General features: G+C 40.2%; 1 protein-coding gene across 1 annotated transcript in view; it reads left to right on the top strand.

Moving 5' to 3' along the window:
- ALG6 (ALG6 alpha-1,3-glucosyltransferase) overlaps positions 1-10,290 on the top strand; it is a 20,627-nt gene extending 10,337 nt beyond the window's left edge. The window contains exons 5-14 of the mRNA XM_010169264.2: positions 1-55; positions 766-830; positions 3,224-3,409; positions 3,930-4,065; positions 6,210-6,295; positions 6,832-6,916; positions 8,049-8,119; positions 9,395-9,463; positions 9,613-9,811; positions 10,079-10,290. The exon at positions 1-55 is cut by the window's left edge and continues 37 nt beyond it. Of these exons, the coding sequence (XP_010167566.1) occupies positions 1-55; positions 766-830; positions 3,224-3,409; positions 3,930-4,065; positions 6,210-6,295; positions 6,832-6,916; positions 8,049-8,119; positions 9,395-9,463; positions 9,613-9,811; positions 10,079-10,276 (1,150 nt within the window). The 3' untranslated portion in view covers positions 10,277-10,290. The remainder of the gene's footprint in view (positions 56-765; positions 831-3,223; positions 3,410-3,929; positions 4,066-6,209; positions 6,296-6,831; positions 6,917-8,048; positions 8,120-9,394; positions 9,464-9,612; positions 9,812-10,078) is intronic.
- Positions 10,291-13,157: the final 2,867 nt, after the last annotated feature.

Here is a 13,157-nt window from a genome sequence, read left to right as displayed (position 1 = left end):
TCCTGCTGTTATTTTATATTGTTTTTCCTTGAAAGAAACATCTACTAAAAAGAAGGCAAGTATCTGGGGTGTGTGTGTAAATTAAAAACCAAAGAAAACTTACTGTTAAAACAGGGTAGAAATATAACAGCATGAAAGTTAATTAAAATATAGAACATGGTGATGGCTTCAATTGATGTAAAACTGATGAAAATCAGTATATTTTGTATTAAAGACTTTTCAAATAAAAAAAAGCCATTAACTTCTCTTACAGCAATTACTTTATTGCTTTCAATAACAAGATGCTCTGAAGTTTAGAAGCCATGAACTTCTGAATGATATTTTGGGTAATAAAACCAAGCTTTGTGCTGTGACATAGGGGAATCTAGGAACTGCTTTGTCTTGCACTCTCCTTTTGGTAGAGCTGATACATCTTGGAATATCTCCAAAAAATGTATTGAATATTCTGATTTTATTTTTTTTCTCTTGAGTGGTTCTAAGTTTGAAGATGGGTGTGGGTGATGGGTGTGGGTGAGCTGGTTGACAAAGGGCAGTCTGGTCTCTGTTCAGTATTTTCTTATATGTGGAAAATATTTATCTTTTTTTATACCTAAAAATATTACTGACAGAGGATTACTTGTAGAGAAGATGATTATTACACGTATGATGCACACTGGAGCGGCAAAGTTTTGTACTGGAGAAGTAGTGTAAGCTCCTCTGTCTAATGTCTAACTTAAAAATAATTCTTTTCTCCTCTCTTTTTTTTTTTTTGATCCTTCTTTCCAGGTTTCCAGTGCTCTCTGCATACTGCTTTATCCAGGCCTCATTCTTATTGACCATGGACACTTCCAGTATCCTTGTTCTGCAGTGAAATGAATTTCCATTTACGAAGCAACGTTATTCTTCGTTCGGTTCTTGTCTTTAGCTGGGCAGAGATTACACTTGTATACAAAGTCACCTGAGGGGCTTCTGCCTACCCCAAAGCAGAGATATATTTCAGCCCTACAGGTTTCTTTAATATTGGAGATAAACAGTTGATATTGAGACAATCAATCCAAACATGAATAGCATTCTTTCTGTGCCTCAAGCTCTTATTTCTGTTGGTCACTATTGCAGGAAACATCAGTGGTACTCTGACAGTGAAAAGAATGATGGCTTGTGCTCCTGTGATTTGTTTTTGGAGAGAGAATCACCTGAGATCTTCTTGAGATAGCAGAGGAGAGCATCAAGTGTAGCTGTGTAAAATGCTCACTTCTAGAAAATGTGCCACTCTGGCTTGTCTTTATGATTAATTGAGCCAGGATTCACTTCACTTAATGCCTAACCATTTAAAAGCTGGGCCTCTGATACGAGTTAGGCCATCAGAGATAACTAGTCATTATTGGTGGCAGACACCTTCACAGGTGGGTCTTTTCTAACAAGATTTCTGGTTTTCTACTTGTTTCACACATTGACAAGCAAATGCTGTTAGTTGACTACTCCAGGCTGTGCTGCTCAGTGCTGTTGAGCCAGAGGGACACAATCCTGGAGCTGTGATAAATGTAGGTCTTTAAATATTCCAAGGAGATATTGAATCTCAGCATCTACTCCTAAATCAAGTTTTGATAATCAATAGTTTACTAATTTGTGTTTTTCTTCAAGAGTGCATGGTGAACTTGGAAAATTATATATTTTAGAAAGCAGATTTTGAAGGGAAAAAAAATCATAATGCTATTGGATATCTGAGTTACAGTTGGGGAATTCTGACATTCTGGTTTTGGCCTGACTCTTTAAAGATGTAGATCATATGGAGACATCACTTACAGGAGTAGGGATGGGAATGAATGCAAGTAATCTTGGGTGAGAGAAGCTGGTGGTCAGGAAGTTGCACAGGGTTACAAACAAGATGTACAAAGGGGAAGGCAGTGGTCTGTTCTGTGTGTCTTATGTTGGATAGAGCAAGAAGGAACGGCCCCAAGTTACCACAGGGAATGTGTTTTTTTATTAAATACATGGAAAAATCTTTTGAACCTTAACTATGGTAAAATGCTGGAGTAGACTGTGGATGTTGTGGAATCTGCAGCATCAAGGTCATTAAAAAAAGGTTCAGGAAACCTCATGTCAGGAATGACCCAGGTGGAGCAGACACTGTCTGAAGCAGACAGATGTTCTGCATAGTCTCCTGTGGTTTCTTCCAGCCCTGAGACTCTTATGTGAATAACTTCACTGTGTGTGACCAGCTCCCGAGAAGTTGATAGATTTACTTAACCTTAACTGCTGCTGCAGGTCTCTGCCAGATCACAACCTTTTGGTGTGACAATTTGTTGATGAGATTTCAAGTTTACATGGTGATTTTTGAGTGGGAAATTGGAGTGGGCTGAAAACAACAGAGACAATCTGAATGTGTTATCACAGCTATTTGTATTGACAAAGAGAAAACAAAACATTGTGAAATCTCTGACAGTACAAATGTATTTTATTTGGTTTCTCTCATTGTGTAAAAATAACAGTGAAAGACAAAGCTAATATTTTGTTGCAATTTAATAGTCAGTGTAGTTTAGTCTCTTCAAACTCTACTGAGCTTGGGAACCTGTTCTCAAAGTCAAGGCAGTAACGTTGCCCTTAGTAACTGTTACTCGTTGTTTGTACAGTATTAGCAGCTAAGGGAGCTGGTCATGGCTGAGGGTGCATTGCAAGTATAATATAATCACAAAAACCTCAGGAGTCCTTGAATTAAATAACACATAATTTAAATATTGATGTGTTTGAATATTCTGCACATATGCTGATGGCAGGGGGGTTGGAACTAGATGATCTTTAAGGTCCCTTCCAATCCAAACCATTCTCTGATTCTATGATTCTATATCTTTTGGGAGCTGGGAGGAGACACTCTTGAAAGCTTTATCCTTAATCATATAGATACTAAGAAAAAAAGATCTACCCTGAAACGTCTACCAAGTAGTTTCACTGTCACCAAAAGTTTGGTTGACTGAGTATACATTACATTATATATATAATTAACACACACTATTTGTCTTCATATTTGCCTGTGCAAGCTTTGAATCAAGCCTTGGAAATATAAAAAATACACTTTAAATAGACGTAAAATTATCTCTGTCTGTGAACAACATAGTCACAACTGGCAATGTGTTTTTAAAACTTGGAAAAACTTATTTTGCATGCTATTTTATGCTTGTCCCGCAGGGCATTCCTTACTGACTTCCAGTACCAAGATGTGTATCTTGTCCTTGACATAAAAAACCATATACAACTCAGTGAGCCTTGGCTTTGCCTTGTGGGGTGTGCTTTGTTTGTCTTATGACTGGGACCTGTTGGGGTCAGTGGCATTTTGCTTGGCCTTAAATTATAAGCAAATGGAACTTTACCATTCTCTGCCCTTTTTTTGCTATTTACTTGGGAAGTGCTTCAAGAAGGGACTGAAAGGAAAGGGGTAAGTGACTTCAGACTGGTTTATTTTTCTCGAGAATACACCCAGGCAGCCTGGCATTGAGAATGTGATTCTCCTTATTTGCATGTGGGTGTTTCTGAATTAATTTCTAGTGGAAGGTACTTACCTTGTTGGTAATGTATTGCTTTTCTGCAAAATAAACATTTCTCGTTGAGATCTGCATTAAGAATTTCCACTGAACAAATCGCAGAATCTGTTAAGGTGTCCATCCTTAACACTCCTCATTCTGTAAGCCCAATTAAATATGGGCTGCAGTGGGCAACCCATGCTGGGATTAGATTGACAGCAGGAGCTGTGTGGTTCTCACAGAGTTGTTCTCGCTAATCTGGGGATGATGAACTTCTCCTGTGGTGCTGGTAGCTCTTTTTGTTTAGATTTGTTACCTTCAGATCTGTGTCTCTTTAAAAAAAACAGGTTTACACTATAAACTAACAACTGACTTTTGTTACCAGGAGCTGGATTTATCTTTTCTGATATAAGTTTTTTTTTCTCTTGGTTGCAGATTAGTGTTGTTAACTAAAATAGCAGGGACCGTGGTGGTTTCCTTCGCTGTCTGCTGGCTCCCGTTCTGTACCGACATGGAACAAATCATGCAAGTACTCAGAAGACTCTTTCCCATTGACCGAGGCTTGTTTGAGGCATGCATGTTTTCTTCTCCCCCACCCCACTGTAAATGTTCTGTATTCTTAGATCCCTTGAGAAACCTTAATCGTGACCTTTAGGGATTTCATGTGGGAGACACACCACAGAACTCGTAATTTGAGATGGCTTCTTCAGCAGTCATTTCTTGCCAGTTATTTAATCCAGTATTTAACCTCAGCTCAGCTGGCATCTTCCAGGATATTATACGAGTAGACAACACTTATCCCATCATCAAACCCATACTTCAATCCATACATTTTTCCATTGAAATAGATTCCATAGTAATTGACAGTGTCAGAAGATGGAACCTTAAAAGTTAACAGCTTCAGTCTCTCTTTTTGGTTCTGCTCAGTTATTTTCAACAGGATTCATTATTTAAAAAAAATAAAATAAAATAAAATAGTGTTTTGGGTGCAGCCTAGAACTTCCTTTTAGATGAACCTGGTATTTTCAAAGAATATTCCAAAAAGTTTAGGCCAATTCTGCTTTTACTTTTCCTCAGGCTATTGACACTTGCTTGCTGCGTGGTGCCGAGTACCCCAGCCTCAGTCCAGTAAAGCAAATTCTCATTTACCTCACGCCAATGCCACAGGAGTCTCGTTGGTACAGAAAGGCTACTCATTTCCCAAATAACAACAAGTTCTTGTTTTGTTTAATTAGGGCAGGAGTCTTAATATTATACTTTTAAAAGCAGATTCTTAACTTCAAGTTTAACCAATAAAATAAAGCTTTGAATTTTCAGTTTTAATGTCAATAGGGGTTTAAGCAAATATTTAACATAGTTTGATTCATCTTAAGTGTTCTTTTAATCTTATTTAGATATAAATAATATCACCACTGTCACTTTTTTTTTTCCTTCAGAAAATCATGCTGATGTACCAAAAGCAGCATTTTATTTATGCAGCGGTGTGGAAGTATTCTCTGCTAGTTTATTAAAAAAACCCCAAACAAAGAAACAAACAAAAAACAACAACAAAAAAACCTCAACAACCAACTAACCCTCCCTCAAAAGACTTCCCACCCCTCAAACCCTCAAAAAATCCCAATGATCCTATTGGGAATTATCTGGAATTTATAAATAAACAGTTTTTATTTATAAATAAAATAAATAAACTGCGCTTTTTCTTCAGTACCAGGTTTAAAAATAAAATCTGTAAACGACAATAACCAATGAGTCTGAAAAAGCTTAAGGATTTAGTCTAATATTAGCCCAAGGATTTTCGGAGTCGATCAGGGGAGTGACTTGCTGGATGCTAATCTAGATAAAACGAGAAACTGGCCACGTAAGCAACGCGCAGTAAATTTATACCGGGGTGCGTGTAACAGGTTCTTTGAATCGGTTCCCATTTCCAGAAGCAGTAACAAATGCTGATGGTTGTAAAATCGTATTGGCTATGAAGTGGGCGTCCTGTGTGTTTGCTGGTGCTGCCAAACCCTCTGCTCACTTGTAATCCTCAGCAGGTTTGAAGCGCATACTCCGTGTGGCTGGTGAGCACGTGAGGAAGAGGCCTCAGTTGTTGGTGCGAGTCGCTCCCTTGCTGTTATGTCTACACAGCTGTGATTTAAGCAGCTGTTTAGGGATGAGTTTCACGAGCATGAGAGCTGTAGTTACAAATTTAATTTTGAAAGTGATCCTAGCACAACTGCTAATGTCTTTAGACTTCTTGATTTACGAGAGGTTAACTCTGTCATTGCTAGCAAGCAATAAGCACAGCTAAATACATTCAGGTATGTAATGACGTGGGACAGTGTACAGAATGTCTTCACGTTTGACAAAAGATTCCTGGATGCCAGTGTTTAATCAGGGATGGATAATTTTGGAGCCTTATTTTCACAAAAAGTGTGATCACATGAGTGGAAAAGTTGTCTCTTGTGCTGAAGAACGATTTCTCAGTTATTTTAGAAAAAAAAATTTGAGTTTTAATTGAGTATTTTGAAAGAGTCTCTTGAAACTTTCTATTTTTGATGATCAGAATAATTCAAAGTACCTTTTAAGAATATGATGTGTATCTGCAAGTGTCCTTTTGCAGTATCATAGTAAAAACCCAACAATCCCCCACCTACCAAGCACTATTGTTGTCACAAACTTCAGTTTAAATTTATGTAATTATCACTTATTACCTATTTTTTTCCCTTCCAGGATAAAGTAGCCAATATTTGGTGTAGTCTAAGTGTCCTTGTAAAGATAAAGAATATAATAGCACCTCAAACTCAACTAAAACTCAGGTAAGACATAACTGTAGTCCTTTAGCTAGTTTATTTGTGTTATTTTTTACAAAATGAGTAACTTTTGTCAAAGAGTTATGAGAAGTGGTGATTAAAATCTTGAAAAAAGTTTTCTTCCCTATATTATGCTTTCCTCTTATTTATGACTGAAAAATTTCCTGCTTGTTTATATACTGACTTAACCAACTTGGTTGGTTAAAGCTGAGTTAAAATTTGCGTGCTTTCCTCATCAAAGAGCGACCTCTTCTAGTGCTCCTAGAAGTCAGAGTTGACAGTTCTGGTTTTTGTGGGAGTGAACAATTCAAGTCGAGGTCTGCGGGGTCTGAAATATGAATGGAGATGCTTTATTCCTTTTTCAAAAGCACTTACCTCAGTGAAGACCATTCAGTGCTCTTCTCTTGTGATTGAGTCTCCTTGGGTGATTTTCTACTTGTGAATATTACAACTGAATTCCTGACTGCCATTGTTTTCAAAATATGAGATCATGGATGTAGTTACTCATGTATTAAACCTGTTTTTCTTACAAAATTCTTTAGTTTTGCTGTAACATTCCTAAGCCTGCTTCCTACTTGTATAAAACTAACCGTCCAGCCTTCACTCCGAGGATTTAAATTTGCTTTGGTAAGTGTGTGTTTGTAATTGCTCCTTGGTTTATATCCAGCACCGAGCACTGGGGTGTGACCAACAGTTCTGCTTGTAGTTGCCACGACGTGCAGACGTGTGTGTACATTAAATGCTGCTCTGTTTCTGCTGGAGATGGGTTAACAAGTGCATTGCTGTCACATATCCAGAGGGGTCTGACCAGTCTTTTAAATCCAGGCTTTCTTCCTTAGCCTCCATATTCTTTATTTAATGCTGTATTTTTATTCTTTTCCTCTGAAGAGTCTTTAGAAGATTCCATACACATTAAAGCCTCATACAGACTTGGAATTTCTCCTCTTTTTGTTTAGCTTCCAAAGTGCTAGTTTTTCTTACTGCAGTGGCTGCAAAATTCAATTAAAAAGTCCCATGATGGGCATTGTAAGCTCATTAGCAGTTTGAAAAGAAGATGATACTGTTTTCCCAAATGTTGGCCTCTTCTTAGTCATATTCATATTATATAATTGAATTTAAGCACATTAATATGACTAGCATGCAAAAATCAGGTTTCCTTGAAATCAGAATTATATGGAGCTGGTCCTAAGATTTCAAGAGTTACCAGATTACTCACCTAAAATTAAAAAATAGAAGTTATGTTTCAGAGTTTGTCACAACATTGCCCAAAACTAACATTTATCCTTTCTAAGAATTAGTTTTTATTTGGTGGGTTTTTATGTGTTTTTATTTGGTGGGCAAAAAAAGACAGTTTGTTTTCTTTGATGTATTGGCTGTTCATGATGATGAGCAAAATTTTATGTCAAAAAGGTGGGTGGCTCTCACCGTGACTGAACTTTGCCAGTGGTTATGTGTGGAATGTTGTGTTTTCTTGGTGGGGATGCTCTTGTCAGAAAGCTAAAGCAAGAGTGAGGGCTCTTTACACTAAGGGTCTTCTGAATAATTCTGGGGTATTTCTTTGCATGTGTGGGTGGTTCACAAGTACACACAGCAGCTCTGTGTACTTGTAAATTGCACTGGAGTAAATGTAGCAGTTAATTGGAAACATCCCATCATTTTGCTCATAGATTCGTGTACAGTCTCTGCCAGCAGAGAAGCTAAAGCAGTGCTCTGCATTGCAGTCACGTGTACTAACGCAGCTCTGATTTCCTTTTCTAAGGTTAGTTGTGCATTGTCATTTTTCCTGTTCTCCTTTCAAGTACATGAAAAATCTATTCTTCTAGTGTCAGTGTAAGTAAATTATTTTTCTGTGGATGTATTTTGATGATCTTTTCCTCACCCTGTTATTGCACGCTGCTTTCTTCCTTACAAATACATCTGATTTTACAAACTCTAATCATTTGCTTTCCCGAATAACTTGTAAATGGAAGTGCACAAATGCAACCATGCTGGTCTCTCCTGCTTCGCTCATCTCTGTGGGCCGGTGTCCTGACTGTGTTTCCTGGAGTATGGTGTGGCACGGGGCACAGCCAGGGCTGTTTGTCCAGGGACAGGCTGGCTCTGGGGCTGGTTAAGGAGATGCTGCCATAGACAGCAGACTTGTCCTTGGCTGCCCAGCAAGGCTGGAGCACGGTTTCAGGTTGAACAGGGTGACTGATGCCTCGGTACAGGGTCCTTCTCTGTTTTTATCATTAAGGTTTGTTTTCCCATCCCCTGCCCCAAAGGAGGTGGGGGCAGCAGGGACAGTCGGCAGCTTTGCTCTTGTGTGTGGATGTCCTACGTGCATCTGGAAGTAATGGTGGATGAAGGAAGATTTGGAGAGGCAATCACAGAATGACTGAGGTTGGAAGGGACCTCTGAAGGTCACATCTAGTCCAACCACCCTGCTCAAGCAAAGACTCCTAGGGCACGTGAACCAGGATTTGGTCCAGATGGTTTTTGAGTATCTTCAGGGAGGGAGATTCCACAACCTCTCTGGGCAGCCTGTCCCAGGGCTCAGTCACCCTCACAGGAAAGAAGTTCTTTCTCATGTTCAGGTGGAACTTCCTGTGCTGCAGTTCATGCCTGTTGCCTCTCGTCCTATTGTTGGGTCCCAATGAGAAGAGCCTGGCCCCATCCTTTGGACACTAAGTCTTCTTGCCACTTCTCGTTCATGCCGGACAGGAAGGCTAAACTGGGGGCTAGAGGACTCCTGGTACCTCTCTGGGTGGTTGTCCCCAAGCTGCAGTACAGGAGCTCCTCGAAGCCGTGCGCAGAGCGGGCACTAACCTGGCTGTGTGTGCCAGTGGTGGGCACTGTCAGGGTTCTGCTGAGCGACTCTCCTGCTGCAGACCCCCAGGCAGGGCAGAGTGTTTGCACGCTGGGGTTCAGTGGGGTGTAGGGGGAAGTGGGGTGCCCCAGCACTCTGGGTGCTGCCTGTTCCCGGACTTTCTGAGCCGATGCCAGTGGGGAGCAGGTAGAGCTCTGCCCTGTGTTCCAGAGGAGCAGGAGTGCAGCATCCACCTGAAAGCTTGAGAGGACAAAGCGCTGTTGCTTCAGTGTCTGTTGTGTCTCTTTTCATTCTAGACCAGTCTGCTTAATCATAAATGAAATCCCTTTTATGGCTACGTGGTTTTTACTGGTATCAACGTTCAGGTGAGTTGGACTCTATTAACATTATTTTAAAACACCATTTTCCCCCATAATTCTGTTAAGTATAAACATATTTTTTTCCCTTTTTTGACATTCTTTGAAACGTAACCTGGAATGTGCACTGACTTTGGTGGGTGATTCTGTTTGAACAGTATGTTGCCCCTGTTGCTGAAGGACGGGCTGCTGCTGGCCTACGCTGTGACAACGCTGGCGTTCCTGTCAGCCTGCGTGGCTTCCTTTTCCATCTTTGAGAAGACTTCGGCAGAGGACCTGCAGCTGAAACCGTTCTCCCTTTCCCTGAAGGGATATGTCTCTTGGTTTAAGTCATTTCCCAAGATTGTCAGGAGCCTGGTAAGCAATTTTAATTCCTATAACTCTTTAGTTGCAGCTCTTCACGATACTGAAGTACTTGCATAAACCAATTTTATGTCCATAACTGCGCGTAAAGCCCCAGACAGGGAAAGCCACACTGTTTCAGCATAGACCTGCTGTAATTTTTTTTCTCCAATGTCATCTATGTATGGATTGAATATAGAGCACCCAGGTAATGAAAGTAACAGCTCACTCCTGTGGGCTGTTAAATCACCACCAGCTAACACATCATTCCTTATCTTCCAGTTTCTTCTGTCCGTAACCCTGATGGGCGTCCTGTCTCTAATGAGCGCTGCGGTGCATCCTCCACAGAGGTTACCAGATTTATTCCCCGTATCAGTGTCTGTTATTTCTTGCTTACACTTTTTACTATTTTTGGTGTATTTTAATGTTGTGATACTCTGGGACTCGAAGAATAGCAGAAGTCAGAAGAAAATCAGTTAAATCAACCTGTGAAGGTCAAGGACTGAAGTGTGAAAGGACAGCGTGTTTTCAGTGCAGGTAAACTGTGATGTAACACAATTCCTGTAACCTAATGAAAATCAGGAAACATTATGAATACTTAAACACAAAATCATCAAAGACTGGTTTAAAGAAGTATTTTGAAGAGCACTTGGAAATGTGATTCGGTGTGTTTTCTGCAGAAGTGTAATACTTTTGTTACCATTTGTAAGCTTAAAATACCCAATAAAGGACCAAATTTTGAATGAATGCTACACTACCCGGGAAATTTGCATTAGAAAAACAACAAACTGCTTTGTTACTGTTATGTTCATGGATTTCCCAGAATGAAAAGCACAAGGAAGTGAACTAGGGCAGGTTACGTGGAAACTCTTGACTGGTATCTCTTTAAACTTTCTTGCTGAATTGTTTTATGACAGAAACAGTCTTGTGTCACTGTCCCCCATGGGTGTTTCCTGTAACACACCGCAGATCCTTCAGGCTGTTGCATGAGGTGGTGTGTCACTCTGATGCTGTCACCTCAGCAGAGCACTTGGTTCTTCAGCTGATACAGTAGGGAAGGAAACTCAGCCTCCCAGCAATGGAACTGGCTGGAGATCTGTATGTTCAGGCACAAGATGGACCTGGACAGCAATTCTGTAGCAGCTTCAGTTGTCCCACAGGCTTCTGGCTTTCTTGTCTTACAGCACTTGTTATTTTCCACACTACCCCCACTTTCAGAATGCTGGAGAAGAGCATAAGCCACAGGGAGACACCCAAGTGAGTGCTGGGCGCTGAAGTAGAGACTGTGATGTTGGGAAAGGGTTTGCGCGTACAGGGCGGGTTGGAGTACAGCTCCTCCTTCCCTGTAGGGCAGCAGCGATGGTTTGGTTTGAACACTCCTGTGGTCTTGTGCTTCTTAACAACTGTTCCTAACAGGATGGAAAAGCTGCAAGATCTTGGTTCTACTGAAATAAAAGCTGCAGTACTGCAGTGCAGTTTGAATGCAGGTACTAGGCTCTTCAGACAAAAAAAACCCTAAAACAAAACCCCCCCCAAACCCCAAAGTAAACAAAAAAGCCCCCCAAGATAAACCCCACCCCTTATTGCACAGGAATTTGCAGTTCTAAGCTGAACTAAACTCTGCATCTTCTCCCTCTGCACCGTACAGCCTCCAATGCTGGTAGTTCAGAGAATACAAATTGGCTGAATAATTATATATGTAACAAAGCATGTAGTGAGAAAATAAATTATAAAGCAATTGGTGGTAGGATAGTTTAAATAGGAGTCAGTCTCTCCTTTTAAGGCATTCTGCTCTCACACTCTCTCTCTCTCTCTATATATATATATTTAAAAAAGCAAGCCCCCTGTTGTTGAAAGGCTCGTCCCCTGACCTCACTGCGCTCTGTCACATACCACCCTGGCACTGACATGAGCACATTCTGGGGCTGTCTCTGCAGCATCGCTCGAGTGTGTGAATCAGCTGTTCTGGGAACTTCCAACTGTGTCAGTTATGAATACTGCCAGTGAAGTGTCTACACCGCCTCAGTGTATTTATTCTGTTTTTTCCAGCTTTATTTGTTATGGAAAAAGTAACTGCAGCCAACTTTATACCCAAAGACAAGATCAAGAAGCTGTGTTTGAATAGTAATTGTAACATTATCAGGGGTGAGTACAGTTTAGTACTATAACAGTTCACTATAAAGCAACAAAACTTAAATATTTTAACACATATTTAGAATTTTTCTGAGGGTGTGACTCTAATGGTGGCATGTAAGAGCTCTGCCCACAGCACAGCATTTCTTTTTAGAAGCGTAGGTGGAGTGGTGGTGATGTGTATCAGGACACATCAATAAGAATCTTTGTCTCCAGAGTCTGCAAAAGTTAAAAACCCCAGTGTTCCCCCCGAGTGGGGCTGGGTGAGGGGCAGCCAAACGCTGAAGAACTTCCACTTCCCATGAAATAACCCGAGAAACAGCAAATTAAGATGAAAGGAAGCAGAATGGCTTCAGGTTCTCAGGAGCCTGTTCCCTGGTGTTCATCAGGAGGTGGTGGTGCAATCCTTTCCCCCCCATAGAAAAACATTAGTTTTGAGTGGATCCCTTTTCTTTGTCCTTGAGGTGGCCTCCAGGGGTGATAAAGTGAGAGTCACCCGATCCACCTTGGGTGGAACTGGAAATGGTTCTTAGCAGAGCCAGCTGTTTCTGAAAGGCAAAAGCTTGTACACCCAGAGGTCAAAGAAACAGTCACTGCTTAAATAGCTGAGGAGTGAACGCAGCAGAATCTTAGTCTGTAACTCTGTATTTCCCTGAAAAAAATGATTAAATACCAACTTTTGTGGTATTTAATATTAATTTTTAAAATATTTAATAATTGCTGTGCTATAAATGACTGCTGTAACTCACTGTTGTCCATCATCACCTTTCTGTAAAAGTTTTATTTTGTTCTCAACTGGATTTAGAATAGCATGCACTTCAGTTACCGACTCTTTTCAGATCAATAATTATTTATTTAGGTTACAATCAGGCTCTATAAACTAATGCTGGTTCAGGCCAACCTTACAGCATCATACAAAGCAATCAGCTGGGGAATCTTATGCATTATTACAACAACAACAAAACCCAACAGCACAGAAAGCTTAAATGAGAATGGGGGTAGAAATGTAAAACAGGAACTGGCAATTCCCTTCAAACAATTATGAACTTTTTTTTTTCCAGTCAGACTTTACTGGTATAAAAGTACAAAAACATTTTTATTAATTAAAAACTCCCAAAGTTTCACTATGGACATGTTTAATCACAAACTCAAACACATTTATCATTTTGGTTGTAAGAATTCTGGTTGTAAGAATCAGTTTATCAGTTAGATAACACTGCTTTGCAGT

The sequence above is a fragment of the Antrostomus carolinensis genome, unplaced genomic scaffold, assembly GCF_000700745.2.
Source record: "Antrostomus carolinensis isolate BGI_N321 unplaced genomic scaffold, ASM70074v2 scaffold1076, whole genome shotgun sequence".
NCBI classification, from domain to species: domain Eukaryota; kingdom Metazoa; phylum Chordata; class Aves; order Caprimulgiformes; family Caprimulgidae; genus Antrostomus; species Antrostomus carolinensis.
The sequence above is the reverse complement of the archived record's forward strand: the minus strand, read 5'-3'. Positions and strand labels throughout refer to the sequence as shown.